The sequence below is a fragment of the Oncorhynchus keta genome, chromosome 35, assembly GCF_023373465.1.
Source record: "Oncorhynchus keta strain PuntledgeMale-10-30-2019 chromosome 35, Oket_V2, whole genome shotgun sequence".
Taxonomy (NCBI): Eukaryota; Metazoa; Chordata; class Actinopteri; order Salmoniformes; family Salmonidae; genus Oncorhynchus; species Oncorhynchus keta.
In genome coordinates this window covers 58,231,390-58,251,010 of record NC_068455.1, presented here as the reverse complement: position 1 = coordinate 58,251,010, position 19,621 = coordinate 58,231,390, and the positions used below count along the sequence as shown (strand labels likewise).

Sequence of the window (19,621 nt, the reverse complement as noted above, 5' to 3'; positions counted from 1 at the left end):
TCACTTACAAACCCGTTATGTCCACCATTTGATATGCATTTGAGTTAGTACAGTAGGGCTTTGTGTAAGTGCAGCAGTCCATTCAACGATACATCAAAGAGTTTCTATTATATTGACAAGATACTCGAGTGACCGCTCTAACAATGGAAATGCATAACCTCAAAGATGGAACGCAATGCGGGAGGAGACGGGATCAGGTGGGAACCTTCTAGCCAATGAGATGGCAGATACGCTGAAACCACAGATATACAGTTTATTTTATTTTATTGTACTTTTGTTGCCGAAATGTCACGTGCGTCCAATCCTATCAGTGCTTTCGTAACAACCTGAACATTACGAAACTTGTATTCCATTAAATAAGCCTCACGGTAGGAAATTAGCAATACATGTTTTTGTTGACCAAATTCGACATTCTCTCATTAACCTCCATTGAAAAAAATCCTCTCTACATGGTTTTATTTTCGTGGACAGTTTATGAGCGGAGCAAACCCTCTCGCTTCGCCTCTTTCTCTCTGGCTACCTCCACTATATCCTGCCAAGGGCGGAAGTCTGGATTTCTGTTCCAAACAGTAATCATTCCAAAACGGAGTGCGTAGTGTCAGCATCTTTTCGGTCGCACGCCCATCATTCGCGTTTACCATTCCCTTGTCTTCGTCTACATTTACGAATCTTTTGACATGCTTGCTCAGGTTAAATATTACATCACAGATACGCAATTTTTAACCAACTGGGTGGGCAATAATTTTGCATCAGGATTGTGCGCTACGCGTGTTTATTTTTCTTGAGCTCTAATCATCAATCACCTGGCTGTGTTTAATAATCTACAACAATTATTTCCTGCCATCGCAGTAGGTCGGCTGTGTAGCCGCCTCTCCAACATAGCAAAGGATTAAGTTACTGCTGGTGGCGGATTATTTTATTGGCTTCCTCTTGTCACGGTGTAGCTTCAGCCTTTTTATCTTTTCCAATTAAGAGGTTGTCTGAAATCGAGGTATAGTAATTGAAAAAAATGTCCTTCTCTTTGTAAAACACCTTGCTATTGTATTTACCTTGCATAATCTCTTAGAACCACATATTGTCGACCCTCTTCTCGATCATGTAGGCTACTTAACGTTAGGTTATTTTTTGTCGTCTGTGACATTCACTCCCTTTAGTTGTATTTTGTGTCCTTATATGGATATTTTCCGTCCCATCTTTTAAATTCTTGTTGATGCTGATTATAATGTGCCTTGTGCAGATAATCTATTTGGAAACTACACCTGCCACTCCCACAGGCATTCCTACATTCAAATGATTTGGATGCAAGCCAACGTTTCCTCATGTTATTATCATTTACAATCAATGTGTTACTTTGGAATGTAACATGTAAACACCCTTTTATTCGATTATATTGTAGCGTCAACTGTAAAGAATTGGGTATCACCCTGCATAGGCCTATAGAATTACCCCGTCCCCCCTTGTGTTTTGACTGCAGGCGGATCATGCCCTCTTGTCCAGTCAGCCTTGACTGTTCTTTTTAGAACTGACTGACTCATTGTATGGGGGAATTTGGCTGTTTACTTGTTTCCTTCTCCCCAGTATTAACATTCATTAAATGTTACTGATTAACTGAATAAACAAGTTTGTGTTGGTCAGTTCCATATCCTGTACTTTGACCTGATAGGGTTTAAAAAAAAGAAAGAACATGGTTTACTTTAGGAACTCATTGGCCTCGTACTGACTTGCAAAACTAGCCCCACTAGCCCCACCAGAATTCAAATACTTTTTAACCACCACTTGTGTGTGACTATTTCAATATACAAGGAGTATACCAAACATTATGAACACCTTCCTAATATTGAGTTGCATCCCCCTTGCTCTCAGAACAGCCTCAATTTGTCGGGGCATGGACTCTACAAGGTGTCAAGCATTCCACAGGGATCCTAGTCCATGTTGACTCATGCTTCCCACACTTATCAAGTTGGCTGGATGTCCTCTGGGTGGTGGACCATTCTTGATACACATGGGAAACTGTTGAGTGTGCGAAACCAGGCAGTATTGCAGTTCTTGACACAATCAAACCGGTGCGCTTGGCACCTACTACCATACACTGATCAAAAGCACATCTTTTGTCTTTTTCATTCTCCCTTTGAATGACACACATACAATACAATCTCCCCTTCATCTACACTGATTGCAGTGGATTTAACAAGTGACATCAATAAGCGATCATAGCATTCTTCTGGTCAGTCTGTCATGGAAAGTCCATGGTTAACTAATATTTTATAATATAGAAATAAACATGTCTCCAACCCCTCCAAACTGAAAATATGTTTACATTGTACAATCAATTGGTAAGAGAGAGGGAGACAGTATCACGTTCATTTATACATATCCACTGTATGCATGAATTGTGGGCAAAGTTTGTTCCAGTCAGTCTTTGGTCATGTTCATGACCTTTGATTGCATTCATTTTGTAAAGTTCATACAGTCAATAATATATGTTCAAGTCAGACAATTTTTATCCCCATAATGCAAGACACTTTGAAAGGCAGTGACCAACAATGGTCACCAAATTGACAAAAGTGATCCGCTCGAACGCTCCCAATATCTCTCTCTCCGCAGTCATGTCGTTCCGAAGAGGTGTGGTCAGACAGAGCAAGTTCAGGCACGTCTTCGCCCAGGCTTGGAAGGCAGAGCACTGCATCGATGACGTCCGAGTGTCCCGTGTCACATGGGACGGGCCCCTCTGCGCTGTGAACCCCAAATTCACCGCAGTCGTCATCGAATCAGGTGGAGGAGGGGCCTTCCTAGTTCTGCCACTCAACAAGGTTTGTGCTAGCCCACTTAAGCATCCACCCAGGGGTTCATGGAGAAGTGGGTACACTCAAATGTTGCCCCAAATTTTTCAAACTGTCCGCCCAGCCAAAGGAAAGGTGCCCTGCATGAGAAATCATTTGAGATACAGTTTCATGTACTCTGAATTACCTAAAATGATAAATCCCATGTTGGTCTTTCAGTCAGGCCAACCTATGCTGTACTGTGGGAGTAGGCTAATAGTAGGCCTACTATTGAAACCAATAAATTATGTTTAGATTCATCAACGAAGTCAGGTTTCAGATTAGATGTTTTGCTCTCACACTGTTGTAATAAAAAAACAGCAAAATTGGTGGTCCGAAGTCTATAAAAATGCTTTAACCACATCAGGAGACCACTTTCGATGTCTGGGAAAAATCTACAAAATGTTGATTTTTGATTGTAGTTACCCTTTAATTCAAGTGCACAGGGACCTAACACTGTTGCTTGTTTTGCAGTATTTCTGTAGCACATGAGATGGAGTTTTCAAAACAAATGGTCACTTGATTGATGCAAAAGATCATATCATTCTGCCAGGTAGACATAGGCTATGAGCCATGTATTACTTTGCTTCAAAGGAGCCTATAACCAAAATCCCATCATAGAAACATGGAGGCACTTCCTCATATGCGTTCTCATGTTCTGTTGGTTTTCTTGAAACTTTCTTTCATTGTGTAGCAGCCAAAGGCGGCATCCTGGTCATATAGGCAACCCATGATAGTTATTGCATCTTTAGATATCCCCACTTTCATTTCTAACGGATGTTTCCATCTCTGTCCATGAAATCGCTCGCATCTGCAAAACATGAACTGTGTTATCCCGCACATTACATTTTGTAAATAAGAATTTGTTCTTAACTGACTTCCCTAGTTAAATAAATATAATTGGCATATGACTGCAGATACCCTCCAGTTCACCATGGCATCAAATCTCTCAAATGAAAGATAAAGATTAATACCCTAAAAGTGCCCACCTATTCCTGGCAATTTTATGACAAATGTTACAGATGAAAGGCCCATTATTATAATGAACAATTTGCATTGTGAAAAGTAACATAAAAATTTGTTATATCACCATTGATACTCCCAACTGATATTTGTTTCAAATAACAGACCACCAGTTGAAAACCACTGACCTGGGGTTTTGTGCTAATCAGATGATGATGACCATGCCCACCTGCTCCTTTTCCACAGAGTGGCAGAATTGACCAGGCCACACCCACAGTGTGTGGACACGCAGCTCCAGTGCTGGATGTCCAGTGGTGTCCCCATGACGACAACGTCATCGCCAGTGCCTCGGAGGACTGCACTGTAAAGGTAGGTGGTGATATGAAGGTAGCTGCCCTCTAAAAAGGAAACATAAACAGTTCTAGGGTTGCAAAGGGAAGGTATATTACTGGAAACATTTGAAGTTTACTAGTAAACTACCAGAATGTTTGTTAACTTTAAATTGTTTTGGGGAATTGTATCAGGTGATATCTAGTGGCCTTTTTGGATACTTCAGATTCTCTGGTGTCTTTAATTATCACGAAAAATATGAGTGTTTCACGTCCTTTATATAAATATATTATATTACATACTTTTATTTATTTGACTATGTCTTTGTTGTAAATGTTTTGGTGCCAAACTGGTGGCAGTTGTAAAAAAATATATGTATACATTAGTTGGAAGAGTTGCAGAGTTCATTGAAAATAATGCCATTGTTAATTAGGTACTTTTTTCATTAATTAGGCTATTTTCTCTTGAAGCATATGGTCTATCCACTAGAAACCCATGGACATAAATTACTAAAGTTACCATAGATTATCAGTTAATTTCCAAAAGAGGGCATATCTGTGTTGAAAATGCTGCAGATCAGCAGATGTGTGCCAATGGGAGGGAGGGTCATCTGTATGCTCTACCCCTGTAACAAAGCCTTGTTATTGGTTGCGTTGCCTATTAAAGGTGTGGCAAATCCCTGACGGAGGGCTAACTGGACCAATGACAGAGCCCGTGGTGACACTGGAGGGCCACAGTAAACGAGTGGGAATCCTAGCCTGGCACCCGACAGCTTTCAATATCCTCCTAACTGCAGGTAACTTAATCTATCTGCACCTCATTGTCGTACGTCAGATAGAGCGACTTCGTCTGCACTGATGGTTCGTGGCAACACATGCCATAGGACAATGTCTTCACCTCAAGCAGTGTATGTCTGCCTGCCAGTTTGGACTATCCAGGTCACTATTCACAAGCAACGCCTGCCATGTCAGTGAATGTGTGTGCTTTAAGCTGCAAGGAAATGTTGACTAGACATATTGATAGTATTGTGACACACGTCGGTCACCACCAGTCATGATAATGTGAGACCGCTAATGCTAGGACTTTGATTTTTATGGATAATAGGTCCGTAGTCTGAGATAGAGGAAATTATTTTTTGTTTTGAATGTAGTCACAACTGCAAATAGACATGCTGATAATGTGGGGACATAGCTTGGCCACGAGTCATGGTAGCGTGTGGTACTTGTCGCCCATGTGTTAAACATTGGACCCCCAGAGAAAGGGAAGATGTAGTAGTCAGTCAGGGTAAACAGTGAGAGAGTTGAAGGACAGCTTTAAACGTACTGGAGAGGTGTTCCATGACAGACCGTTCAATTCCCAATGCATTATGCAAGCCAGGAATTGAGTATCCCTGCCTTGCAATTAACAGCATGTGCTGCACGTTTAAAGGAGAATGTTGTTGAGGTCAACGGGAAACTGAGTATCCTTCAAGAGGGCATCGGAAGGTTTCAAAAGTTAAAAGCAATTGATATGTCTATGTACGTGTCTGTGTTACTTAGAACAGTATGTCTATACGTTTAGTCTGTGCCAGTAATTGTATGTTTATCGATGGCATTTTTAGATGTTACGTCTCTGTGTATCCTTTTGATTATTTGAATGTTTTGCATGTACATATTTATTGTGAGAACTCTTAAAAAACACACGATTTTACCACTTTTATTGAGATCGACGTTTTGTTAAAATAAGCTTGGTAGTGTTCGTTTTAACCCTCTTCTGTGAACGTAGTTTTGTCTGTGCTGTCCCAGATTCTGTGTTCACAACTGTTTTTGACTGATGCAACTCACTCATTCTCAGGCTGTGACAACCTGGTGTGCGTGTGGGACGTGGGCACGGGGGAGCTGGTGTACCAGATAGCCGATGCCCACCCAGACCTGATCTACAGTGTGAGCTGGAACCGGGAGGGCAGTGCCATCTGCACCGTATGCAAGGACAAGGCGCTGCGTGTCATCGACCCGCGACGGGGGACCGTCCTCAAGGTGCTTCCTGTCTAGCCCACGAATGACACGCATGCAAATTAATTGAAATAAGTCAAATTAATAGCACCAAATACCATACAACTTCCCTTATTATCCTTCAAGGAGAAATTCAATGACACACAGGAGACCAAAGCAAATAAGCACCACCTTGTTCACATAATGTCCTTCCTTTGAAAGAAAGTGACCTTTGCCATGCTAAATTGGCTGCAACTAATCAGCACTTGTAAATACAGCATACTTGATACAGTGCCTTCAGAAAGTATTACAGCCTTATTCTAAAATGGATTCAAATGTTTTTTTTTCTTCTCATCAATCTAAACACAATACCCCATGATGACAAAGCAAAAACAGAAATATCACATTTACATAGGTATTCAGACCCTTTACGCAGTACTTTGTTGAAGCACCTTTGGCAGCGATTACAGGCTTGAGTCTTCTTGGGTATGACGCTTCAAGCTTTGCACATCTGTATTTGGGGAGTTTCTCCCATTCTTCTCTGCAGATCCTCTCAAACACTGTCAGGTTGGATGGAGAGCGTTGCTGCACAGATATTTTCAAGGCTCTCCAGAGATATTAAATTGGGTTTGGGCTCTGACTCTGGCTGGGCCACTCAAGGACATTCAGAGACTTGTCCCGAAGCTTAGGGTCGTTGTCCTGTTGGAAGGTGAACCTTCGTCCCAGTCTGAGGTCCTGAGCGCTCTGGAGCAGGTTTTCATCAAGTATCTCTCTGTACTTTGCTCCATTCATCTTTCCCTCAATCCTGACTAGTCTCCGTGTCCCTGCCGCTGAAAAACACCTCCACAGCATGATGCTGCCACCACCATGCTTCACCGTAGGGATGGTGCCAGGTTTCCTCCAGACATAATGCTTGACATTCAGGCCAAATAACTAAATCTTGCTTTCATCAGACCAGAGAATCTTGTTTCTCATGGTCTTAGAGTCTTTAGGTGCCTTTTGGGAAACTCCAAACAGGCTGTCATGTGCCTTTTACTGAGGAGTGGCTTTCGTCTGGTCACTCTACTATAAAGGCCTGATTGGTGGAGTGCTGCAGAGATGGTTGTTCTTATGGAAGGTTCTCCCATCTCCACAGAGGAACTCTGGAGCTCTATCAGAGTGACCATTGGGTTTTTGGTCACCTCCCTGACCAAGGCCCTTCTCCCTCGATTGCTCAGTTTGGCCTGGCGGGCAGCTCTAGGAAGAGTCTTGGTGGTTTCAAACTTTTTCCATTTAAGAATGATGGAGGCCACTGTGTTCTTGGGGACCTTCAATGCTGCAGGCATTTTTGGTACCCTTTCCCAGATCTGTGCCTCGACACAATCCTGTCTCGGAGCTCTACGGACATTTCCTTCGACCTCATGGCTTGGTTTTTGCTCTGACATGCACTGTCAACTGTGGGACCTTATATAGACAGGTGTGTGCCTTTCCAAATCATGTCCAATCAATTGATTTTACCACAGGTGGACTCCAAACAAGTTGTAGAAAGATCTGATCAATGGAATCAGGATGCACCTGAGCTCAATTTGGAGTCTCATAACAAAGGGTCTGAATACTTATGTAAATAAGGTATTTGTTTTTAATTTTTTATTAATTAGCAAAAAAATTATAACATGTTTTCACTATGTCATTATTGGGTATTGTGTTTAGATTGCTGAGGATTAAAAAAAAATGGAATCCATTTTAGAATAAGGCTGTAATGTAACAATGTGGAAAAAGTCAAGGGTTCTGAATACTTTCCGAATGCACTGTATAGTCTACCTTAACTACAGTCTACTGGCTGTACATAGAATGACTTGTTGACATTGACTCTACCCTCCCTTATAACACCTGTGATGTTGTCTGTGTCTCAGGTGAAAGAGAAGGTCCATGACGGCACCAGGCCCATGAGGGCCGTGTTCCTCTCCGACGGGAAGATCCTGACCACCGGATTCAGCCGTATGAGCGAGAGGCAGCTAGCCTTGTGGGATACGGTACGGCGGCTCGATGGACACATGTTGTAAACAGGTCTTTGCAGAGTCCTATGGGAGTGTATGGGACGTTGACGCCTTAGAAACGATGCTCTGACTGTATGGTAGAGGAGAGGGTTGAGCTAAGTTATCATGCCAGTACAGGTCAGGTCAACCCTGTTTATTTTCAGTTGACTCAACTCACACAGCACTAAGGGGTTCGCTACACACCAGATCTTCTAATGATTGTATCTGTGTGTTGCAGAGCGATATGTCTGAGCCAATGGCAGTGCAGGAGATGGACACCAGTAATGGCGTTCTCCTCCCCTACTATGACCCTGACACCAACATGGTCTACCTGTGTGGAAAGGTACAGTACACCTGTTTCCGACCACATTCTCAATAACAAATTCAACTGGTGTCATATGATCAGATCTCCCCACCGGATGTTTGGTTTAGCTCCGTTTATCTGTCGATCACTCTCAGGGGGACTGCACCATCCGGTACTTTGAGGTGACGGACGAATCGCCCTATGTCCACTTCCTCAGCCTGTACAGCAGTAAAGAGCCCCAGCGAGGAGCAGGCTTTCTCAGCAAGAGGGGCGTGGATGTCAACAAGTGTGAGATTGCCAGGTGAACAGGTTTTTCAGCATGTCTTTATGGTTTTTACTTGAATTGTTTCTCAGTGTATTTTGCACTCTTTTTCACACCTCATTTCCACCTCATATGTTCCTCCCACTGTACCACTGTTTTAGTTTCATGCCCTCCCACTGCAAATAATTTATTTTATTCATTCATTCACTCACTCTCATTCTTTCATCCTCTCTCTCTGTCTCTCTGTCTCTGTCTCTGTCTCTGTCTCTGTCTCTCTCTCTCTCTCTCTCTCTCTCTCTCTCTCTCTCTCTCTCTCTCTCTCTCTCTCTCTCTCTCTCTCTCTCTCTCTCTCTCTCTCTCTCTCTCTCTCTCTCTCTCTCTCTCTCTCTCTCTCTCTCTCTCTCTCTCTCTCTCTCTCTCTCTCATTGCAGGTTCTACAAACTGCACGAAAGGAAAGTAGAGCCCATTTCTATGACGGTACCACGGAAGGTAAGCTGCCATGCACACAATTTGAAACAGAAGGCCTTCTTCATTTATGACTAAGGCTATGTTCAAATAGCCATACTAGAACCCCAATTACTAGCATGCCCTAAACATTGCTTTACACTAAGTGGCATGCTAATGTGGATATTGGAACCAGTCAAGCGACTGAAAATGACCTTAAACGCTCTCCCTCTGACCCCCTCCCTCTCTTCCCCCCTCAGTCAGACCTGTTCCAGGGGGATCTATACCCGGACACAGCCAGCGTGGAGCCCTCCCTTCTGGCCGAGGACTGGATTGCCGGGCAGGATGTGCCGCCCCTACTGGTCTCTCTGAGCGGTGGCTACGTGGGTGCCCCCTCCAAGAACAGGGACACCCTCCGCAACAAGCCCAAGCTGTCGTCACAGGGCTCCGGGACAGACTCTCCCCCAGTCCCCCAGCAGGCCGCCATGCCCACCGCAACAACCAGGGAGCCGGAGTGCGAGGGGGTGGGGGTGGTGCAGCAGAGGGTCACTCAAGGAGAAGGCACATCCGATAGGGTGAAAAGAGAGGTGAGAATGGAGTTTGGGTGTAGGTGGGTATAGCAGGGGTGTATTCACTAGTGCAAACTGTAGCAAAGCGTTTTGTAACCGACAACGTTTTGCAACAAAAGCAAGAGTTTCTTGGTCAAGTTCAGGCAGTCCCTCCCTGTTTTGGTCTGTTTTCTTCCGATTTGGAAGAAGAGGTTAGAGATGTAGGTTAGAGATGTAGGTATGAGTACGACATAGAAGTGCCAGAAAAGTGTTGAGTAGACTTGTGTAGTGCCTTGTGGATTTAGGATGTTATCATGCTCAATACCAGTCAAAGGTTTGGACACACCTACTCATTCAAGTGTTTTTCTTTATTAGTTCTATTTTCTACATTGTAGAATTATAGTGAAAACATCAAAACTATGAAATAACACATATGGAATCATGTATTAACCAAAAAAGTGTTAAACAAATATATTATATATTCTTCAAAGTAGCCACCCTTTGCCTTGATGACAGCTTTGCACACTCTTGGCATTCTCTCAACCAGCTTTATGAGGAGTGCTTTTCCAACATTCTTAAAAGAGTTCCCACATATGCTTAGCACTTGTTGGCTGCTTTTCCTTCACTCTGTGGTCCAACTCATCCCAAACCATCTCAATTGGATTGAGGTCAGGTGATTGTGGAGGCCAGGTCATCTGTTGCAGCACTCCATCACTCTCCTTCTTGGTCAAATATCCCTTACACCGCTTGTACGTGTGTTGGGTCATTGTCCTGTTGAAAAACAAATGATAGTCCCACTAAGCGCAAACCAGATGGGATGGGGTATCGCTGCAGAATGCTGTAGTAGCCATGCTGCTTAAGTGTGCCTTGAATTCTAAATAAATCACTGACAGTGTCACCAGCAAAGCACCATCACACCTCCTCCTCCATGCTTCACGGTGGGAACCACACATGCGGAGATCATCCGTTCACCTACTCTGCATCTCACAAAGACATGGTGGTTGGAACCAAAAATCTCAAATTAGGACTCATCAGACCAACGAATAGATTTCCACCGGTCTGATGTCCATTGCCTGTGTTTCTTGGCCCAAGCAAGTCTCTTCTTCTTATTGGTGTCCTTTAGTAGTGTTTTCTTTGCAACAATTCGACCATGAAGGCCTGATTCACACAGTCTCCTCTGAACAGTTAATGTTGATGTGTGTTACTTGAACTCTGTGAAGCATTTATTTGGGCTGCAATCGAGGTGCAGTTAACTCAAATGAATGTATCTTCTGCAGCAGAGGTAACTCTGGGTTTTACTTTCCTGTGGCGGTCCTCATGAGAGCGAGTTTCATCATAGCGTTTCATGGTTTTTGCGACTGCACTTGAAGAAACTTTCAAAGTTCTCCAGATTGACTGACCTTCAGGTCTTAAAGTAATGATGGACTGTTGTTTCTCTTTTCTTATTTGAGCTGTTCTTGCCATAATATGGACTTTTACCAAATAGGGCTATCTTCTGTATACCACACCTACCTGGTCACAACACAACTGATTGTCTCAAACGCATTAACTTTTAACTAGGCACTAGTGTTAATTGAAATGCATTCCAGGTGACTACCTCATGAAGCTGATTTAGAGAATGGCAAGAGTGTGCAAATGGTGGCTACTTAGAATAATATATTTTTTTTAATGGATTTGTTTAACACTTTTTTTGATTACTACATGATTTCATAGTTTGATGTCTTTACTATTATTCTACAATGTAGAAAATAGTACAAATAATGAAAAACCCTTGAATGAGTAGGTCTTTCCAAACTTTTGACTGCTAATGTATGTGACTACATTCTCCCTCTTAACCTCCATCTCGCCCTATCCATCCACCCCTCTTCCCACTCCAGGAGGAAGTGCTGAGCGAGGTGCTAGCGGAGGTGAAGGCCCTACGTTCGGTGGTCTTGGCCCAGGGCCAAAGGATCGAGCTGCTGGAGAGGCAGCTGGCCCGCATCGAGGACGGGGACGTCTGATTGGCAGAGGGGCGTCACCACAACACCCAAAGGGCGTTCTTACTAAAACTCCATAGACCATAGCCTTACTAGAATCAACAACAGTACCTTACGCTCTGTGCGAGTGGGAGGATGTAGTGAAGTGTAGCTGAGTTACTAAACTGTGGGAATCACAGAGGGGTCGAGAATAAGGTGAACTATTATAGTGAAGGTGTACAAAGACCAATTGGATTCTGCGGGTGAATCTCAATTGTATTTCCTCGTGTCCTCCTCTCTCCTCGCCTCCTCAAAACGCGTTGGAGGAAAAGGTCAGAGGTTCCTACCCTCGGACCTTCTCCAATGCATTTTGAGGAGGAGGCGAGTAGAGAGAAGGACACGAGAAAAGAAGGAAACACCATTTAGATGCACCCTACAACTCTTTAGATGCTGATTCAGTTGGATAGTGGGTGATATAGGATGAAGGGGGATAATCTGCATAGGACTTCCATACTGCAGTAAGACATGTTACCGGTTTTTATTAAGGAGTGTTAATGGTGACATTATTTGAATGTGTATACATTTAAGTATCCAATATTGTGTATCACTACAAAACTGAAGACATGAGGATTCAATTGTAGCCTACTCACGAATCCTTATGCCATTACAGTATGTCAACTGGCACAAAGGTCTATGTTAATTTGGCACATTTACAAAATGGCACATCTGTCTACATTATTTTGTAGTATAATATGAATACACCCTCAACAAGTGTTGTCAAGTATATAGGCAGGTAATTTCCAGTTGCTGCTCTCATTGAAGAACTCACATTGTGAATCCGTTAGGGATTGTTTAATCGGGTAGTTAGAGCTGCTAACCGAGATGCATATCAAACGTCATACTCCAGTTTATTATTCCTACTTATACGTTTGTACAAGTATGCATCTATACATTCTTTTTCCATTCCATCATAGGAATCTTTTACCCTAGATTAGCTGAAGAGATGAAGTCCGACCATTGGTATTAACAATTTAAATCTATATGCTAAAATGGATATATACTGTTTACAAAACTGCACGGGTTAATTGCGATTGGGTAAATTGTATTAAACTATGTTGTATGGCGCCTATGTCGACATACAAAGAAAAAACATTGGTCAATTTCCAAATAATGTTGATTTTGATATGGGGATTTGTCTTACAAATGATGTGAAGGACTTGAGTTGGAGGTACCTTAAATGATTGCTATCATGTATGTTGTTAATCTCTTGTGTGATTTGTATTTCAATTTTTTTGCCTTCGAAGAGAAGGTAACACTAAATTTGTGCTCTCCAACTTAAGTTGTCTTAGGTGAATGATCCCCCTTTGGTGAAGCCAAAAGCAGACTGACTAGCAACATGCAGTATAATTTGTCACAAGGTGTTGTAAACTCCAATGACAGTTTATAACAGAGAGTTCAAGTAAAGTGTTACCTCAGAAAATGTGTTCTCAGTAGAACAAACTTAATATCATACAATTTAAATCATAGCAGTTATACGACTGTCATGAGGCACAGAACTAAAGAAAGTTGCAATTCAAATTGAGGAGGAGTTTTTTTTACTGTGTGAATGATGTTTTCCAAGTCAGTAGAACTAAATATAATCATTTTAGACCAGTGGTATTCAAACTTTTTTAGCTGGGACTCCATTTTTTCCGCATGTATTTCTCACGACCCTCCCCCGAAAACTAATAACAACCTTAAAATCTGTACATTATGATGTTTACGTGCACAACCATCCGCAATACATTTACCCAATAAAATTGTATTTTTCAAATGATCTTTCTCAAAAAGGTTTGTATATTGTCCCATACAATAATCTATATTCTTACCCCCAAAAATGTGGCAAATAATGAACACTGATTTGACACTGATTTTGAATACCACTGTCTTAGACTAATATAGCAGCAGCTGTGGTTTGTATTTGAAGATAGGAAAGAAAGGGCACACAATGCTCAACTGTTAGACGGAACTGAAAAAGAATATTCACTGTGTTACATTCATATCTAGCCTTATCCCAGATCTGCTTTTGGCTGTATTGTCGACAACGACCACAGGAGTTGGCGAGACGGTACAAATGGGTCTGGGACCAGGCTAGCTCACATCAAGCTCATCACATGATTAATTTATTTACTAGATTAATATTTATTCATTCACTGTCATACTACACATGTTTTGTATGGTTGTGAACCAATAGGGGATGAAAATGACACTCCACTGTGCGACTCTTCCAATAAACAGTCCTTCCTCTTTTGCGGTTGTAGAATGGCCACTTATTAACCCTCTCAGGTCACATGACAGGAAGTCTTAGCTCTCATTGAAATTACTTCATAAGGCAGTGTATTGACCCACCAAAAATAGAAAAGTGAGTACACAAAACATTAGGAACACCTGCTCTTTCCGTTACATAGACTGATTAGGTGAATCCAGGAGAACACTATGATTCCTTGTCACGTCAATCAGTTTAGATGAAGGGGAGGAGACCAATTAAAGAAGGATTTTTAAGACTTGAGACATGGATTGTGAACGTGTGAAATTCAAAAGGTGAATGGGCAAGACAAAAGATATAAGTCCCTTTGAATGGGGTATGGTAGTAAGTGCCAGGCTCACCGGTTCGACTGTGTCAAGAACTGCAACGCTTCTGGGTTTTTCACTATCAACAGTTTCCCGTGTGTCAAGAATGGTCCATCACCCAAAGGACATCCAGCCAACTTGACACAATTGTGGGAAGCACTGGAGTAAACATGGGCCAGCATCCCTGTGGAATGCTTTTGACACCTTGTAGAGGCCATGCCCCAGTGAATTGAGGTTGTTCTGAGGGCAAAAGGGGTGCAACTCAATATTAGGAAGGTGTCCCTAATGTTTTGTACACTCAGTGTTTACAACCAGTAGTACAATTATTTAGTTTCATATTAAACACAGATCATGAATGTTTATGATACACTGTGTAACACAGTGGTTATCTTGTGTTATCATGCAGGGTAAAGCAAAGATTTTACTAAGGCTGTTCTGATAGGTTCCTCAGAGAAGGGGGCTTCTTTGGAAATAAGAAAATTAGAGTCTTTGGAAAGAACTCAATGAAATTCTGCATTACAAATGGACCATTAAGTGTAGTCCTCCCACAACGTTATTGCTGAAATTGAATAAAACTCCATTAAGAGATCATACAGTGCATTTGTTAGTAGGCTTTAAACATACGGAATCTTTATGGTTCCCAAGTAGTTTCTGGTGTTGTGTTTGTACTAGCCAGTGGAGCACATAACAGGATGTGGTTCAAGGCTGAAAGCACATCAGCTCTGTGCATTTCTTTTGAACCTGCCCGTGCTCCATCATTCACTTCCTGCTTCTGGGCTCTGCAGTGTCAGCTGAGTAGTTCTGCACTTCAGCGAACAAACTCAACTCTAACCATGCATTGACTGTTTAAAACAAATAAAAAAATATGTATAAATATTATTTGTGCAAGTCTGGATAGAACTAAATGGGACCTGGTGCAACTCAAACACATCTCACTTGCTTAGGCTGCATTGATGAGAGTTGGTGTTTATTAGCAGAATCAGTAGGTCCAGTTATGTTAATCCACTTTATGCATATTTGGACTTTGCAGGTGCAGTATGTTCATACTGTAGGTAGGTTCCTTTGCAGCTGTTAACTTCCTATGGCTGTACAAATAAATTCCATAGCATATTGGAGACATATTAGATCAGATTTACTTGAAAGGAATCAAACCACAACCTTACCCTGTACACCAACTGTCACACCTTCTGTCATACATGAAAGCACACTACACCTTCCTCTTTCTATATTTGGGTGTGGATTTGCTAATCTCTGCGCTGTACTCTCTGTCTCTCTCTCTTTCTCTGTCTCTCTCTCTCTCTCTCTCTCTCTCTCTCTCTCTCTCTCTCTCTCTCTCTCTCTCTCTCTCTCCACCCACATTATATCCCCCTCCTGCTCTAATTCTTACATGATCTTCTTTAAATTTATGCATCCCCTTATCTAGTCAAAAAAAGTTCCACCACTGACACGCCTGTGAGTTCTTGCTTCCTCTCTGGGTGTCTGTTAATCTTTTTCAAAACCATCCTAAAGCATGTTCATTTAGAGCAAGACATTGGTGAGTTTTATAGATGTTTTTTTATCTACTGACCATAATTCAAATTTCAAAGTTTTCTATCTGACATTTATTGTATTATCTTTCCACTCTCTCCATGTCCATCCTTCAGCTTCACACTCTCCTCCCAATCTCTTTCCACATCTCCTCCTCACTTCCCCACCAACACTGTTTCTCTCCTTCCACGTTGTCTTGATTTTCTCTGTCACATCAACTCTTTGTCTGTGTCCCTGTTTTATTTACTTTCAGAAATGTAAGAATCTGTATTCGGGTCTAAAGAGTGTAGTTAATACTTCCATATCAAGTGGGCTTTTGATTGAAACATTTACATTATCTGTACTAAATGATGGTGCATATGTAATAGACATATAAACAGATGGAGTATGTTAACAGCACATTGCGCCGTGGGATCTTTATTAATCTATGCTCCGCACCAATACTGTACCATGGCTGCCTACTACATGTGAAAACATGTAAGGTCATATGCAGAAATGTAAAGGCATTGTAGAAAGAGAGAGAAAAGAATGACTATCATATTTTGGGGCGGCAGGTAGCCGAAAGGTTCGGTGGATCGAATCCCCGAGCTGACAAGGTAATAATCTGTTGTTCTACCCCTGAACAAGGCAGTTAACCCACTGTTCCCCGGTAGGACATCATTATAAATAAGAATTAGTTCTTAACTGACCGTCCCAGTTAAATAAAGGTTCAATTTTAAAAGAAAATGTTTTTTTGCATAGTCTAATTGGTAATCTAGTTGAGAATAGCTGTGCTTCGTTAATACATTTCATCTGATGAGCAGAATGTCACATTTGTACATCATATGAAACAACAAGTCCACATACATGAATCCCATTGCATTCATGTATGAACTAGAAATATTTATTAGTCTTCTTTATTATATTCAATTAGTGTTCAATGTGTCAGCTATCCACACAGGCCAGGGAGGGAGAACAGGTACACTTATTGCAAAACGTACGTTTTTAAATAACATGTCGACATCCATATCTATGTATATAATAGTTGAAACAACAACAAAAAAAATTCAACTTTTATTTATTGAGACCAGGGTCTCATTTACAATACAACAAATTCAAAATGATAAATAAAAATAAAATAAACTACAAATTGCAGAATCAACACTACACCTTCAAAACATCACAAATACAATTATTTACATTGAATCCAAACAGTTGCAATTCACATTAAATTCATTCAACATTAAAGTCCTAAACTGCCATAGAGTTACCAGAGTGTAGATGTTGGGAGTTCTGCAGGCTATTCCAAAAATGGGAGGCACTGAAACTGAAGGCGGATTTACCTAGATCGGTATGTACTAGTGGAACCTCGAGAGGTAACCATCCCTGTGAACGGGTTTGGTGTCTCATATTTCTACATTTTAACAGTGAAGTGAGGTAGGTTAGAAGCTTGGGTAGTAGAGCTTTGTAAATTAAAAGGGAGGAATTAAATGATCTACGGGACTTTAATGAGGACCAGCCAACCTTTTGATACAGGATACAGTGATGCATATTAAAACTGTCAACTGCAATAAAGCGTAGGATGCTATGGTAGATGGAAATATGTGGGGCGGAAATGTAGATTCTCTGTAAAAAAAGTGAGCAAGACAGAGAGAGGGAGAGAGAGAGAGAGAGAGAGAGAGAGAGAGAGAGAGAGAGAGAGAGAGAGAGAGAGAGAGAGAGAGAGAGAGAGTACGCTGGCTTCCTGTTAGTGTGTCACTCAGGCAGAATCATGGCTTCACAGACACTTCCTGTGTCTAAATGGGTGGGATGCTGCATATATAGTGACAGTACACTGTACAGAACAATACAACAATGACACGGCATGTCAACTACCATGAAATGACACCTGTCAGAACCATTCATAATCAGTCACCGTGACACCTGCCTATACACCTCGGTGGTGTCGTGACACATTTATTGTATTATTATTCATAGGCAGGTTTCAGGCTGCATTCAGAACAAGCCTCACTTTATCCTTTAGAAAAAAGTGTGGGAAAATCTACGTTTCTGCCACATATATTTCTTTAAGGTGTAATTATCTGTATTAAAGATTTTGCTGCATGGATATTGACATGTTTTGGGCAGTAGGTAACTAATGGTCCATATACTTTATTTACAGATCCAGTAATACATCTATGTATGGATCAGCTGCAGTTGAAAGAAAAGAGCACCCTCAATTTCCAGTAAACTAGATCTCCTTCACGGCAGAGTTTGGCCTTGGATTTCTTCAACTTTTCGGGGGAGACTATTTGAAGAGGTACATTGCGAAATCAAATCAATCTGAACCCGTTCACCCCAATAAGGGTGGGTTTATGGTTTTGATATTCTGAGAGGATTTATTTTGTTCTAATAAAAGGCCAAGCATGACTGGACTTGAACAGCTTTAGATTAAGAGACTTGTATTTTGTGACCATCAAGGTGGGGTCAATTCCATTTAAATTCGGTTTGACAATTGAAATATAATTGTTTACAGTGCAGATCAGGCCAAACAAACACTTCAGGATCTGAATCATACAGACAGTGTAAAACCCCTTAGATCCAGATTCACTTGGCGTTCAGATCCCAACCAAATGTCCCTTTCAAATGTCAGTCTAAACAGTCATTCCAATTTTTACTCTTCACTTCTAGGCATGAACAACGTATATGACGAAACGACATCCACCAGAAAAGTATTGATCGCCTTCTTCCTCCTGGTCTTCCTTGTTTGCCTCCTGGTCTTCCTGTACATGTGGCTGAACCGCAAGACTAATGGCCAGTACACAGTCCGCCAACTGGTCTATGGGCAGGATGGGGCCAGGGACCGGATCATGGCTGGGGTCAGAGTCCTGGAAGTGCGGCTTGGGCGCCGGCTGTGGCCCCTTGGCGCGGATGAGGAGGCCATAAGAGAGGAGGAACACAAAAATGAAGAGAGGGATGTGGAGAGAGGGAGCGAGGGAAGGGAAAATGAGGGGGAGGAGGAGGGCGAGGAGAGGGAAGACAGAGGGGATGACTCGTCGGATGACTACTCCAGCATGGAGGGCTGTGACCTGAGGGAGAGAGCAAAGCTCACGGGTGAGAAGGAAGAGATAAGAGAGCGTGAGGAGGAGAGAGAGGAGAATATGGAGGAAAAGTGGGAAAGCAAAGAGGATGGAGAGAGTGATGAGGGAGCAGTGGGAGGAGAAAAAAGTGGAGGAGGAGGTTTGCTGATAGACCTGCATCAGTTCTCTGGTAGTGCCATCTGGTCTGAAGATAGGAGTGATGGGGGCAGAGACAAGGATGATGTGACTGCATTGTGAGTGAAGGATCAGTGAGGGAAAATAGTTCCATATTTCATCTTTGTACAGCAATAGCGCTTGACTGTAGGTTTTGTCGTCATTATCATCATAATTGTAAATTGTAAACCTGACAAACCAGTGTTAAAACCAGATTACAACAATCAGAGCAAAGAGCAACAGAGACAAAAGTGTGTGAAATAATACATCAAAGTGAATAAACGGACTGACAAGAGCAACAATTGCAGAATGAATACATTAAACAATATTTTTTAGATATTAAAAGCTTTTTTAAAAGTTTCATATGATGAAGCTCAGGTTTTGAGTGGCACTGTTTTCTGCATTAGTCTTATTACTATTTTAATGTTTGTGGCGCAGTGGTCTAAAGCACTGCATATCAGTGATAGAGACCTTATTAAAGACTCTCTGGTTCGAATCTAGGCTGTAACACAACCAGCTGTGATTAGAAGTGCTATATGTTGGCGCACAATTGGCCTAACGTCATCCGTTGTAGGCCCTCATTGTAAATAAGAATTTTGTTCTTAACAGATTTGCCTAGGTTAAAGGTTAAATAAAAATTCGAAAAATTAAATGTGTGTTTT

At 41.8% G+C, this 19,621-nt stretch overlaps 2 protein-coding genes across 3 annotated transcripts; both read left to right on the top strand.

The window, feature by feature from the left end:
- The first annotated feature begins 547 nt into the window (after positions 1–547).
- Positions 548–13,899, top strand: LOC118368729 (coronin-1B-like). The gene is made up of 11 exons (XM_035753083.2): positions 548–991; positions 2,605–2,810; positions 4,029–4,151; positions 4,779–4,908; positions 5,946–6,127; positions 7,975–8,094; positions 8,336–8,440; positions 8,557–8,702; positions 9,095–9,152; positions 9,368–9,694; positions 11,533–13,899. Exons 2-11 carry the CDS (start codon positions 2,607–2,609, stop codon positions 11,653–11,655), a joined length of 1,518 nt encoding a protein of 505 aa, XP_035608976.1. The 5' UTR covers positions 548–991; positions 2,605–2,606; the 3' UTR covers positions 11,656–13,899.
- A 1,677-nt stretch (positions 13,900–15,576) lies between these two features.
- si:ch211-119e14.1 (uncharacterized) lies at positions 15,577–19,611 on the top strand. 2 transcript variants are annotated; one of them, XM_035753110.2, is made up of 3 exons: positions 15,584–15,754; positions 17,888–18,025; positions 18,397–19,611. In XM_035753110.2, the coding sequence occupies exon 3, from the start codon at positions 18,399–18,401 to the stop codon at positions 19,041–19,043; it is 645 nt and encodes a 214-aa protein (XP_035609003.1). In that variant the 5' UTR covers positions 15,584–15,754; positions 17,888–18,025; positions 18,397–18,398; the 3' UTR covers positions 19,044–19,611. The 2 variants fall into 2 exon arrangements, with proteins under 2 accessions (XP_052353135.1, XP_035609003.1); XM_052497175.1 differs by lacking the exon at positions 17,888–18,025 and having other exon boundaries at positions 15,577–15,754.
- The last annotated feature ends 10 nt before the right edge of the window (positions 19,612–19,621 follow it).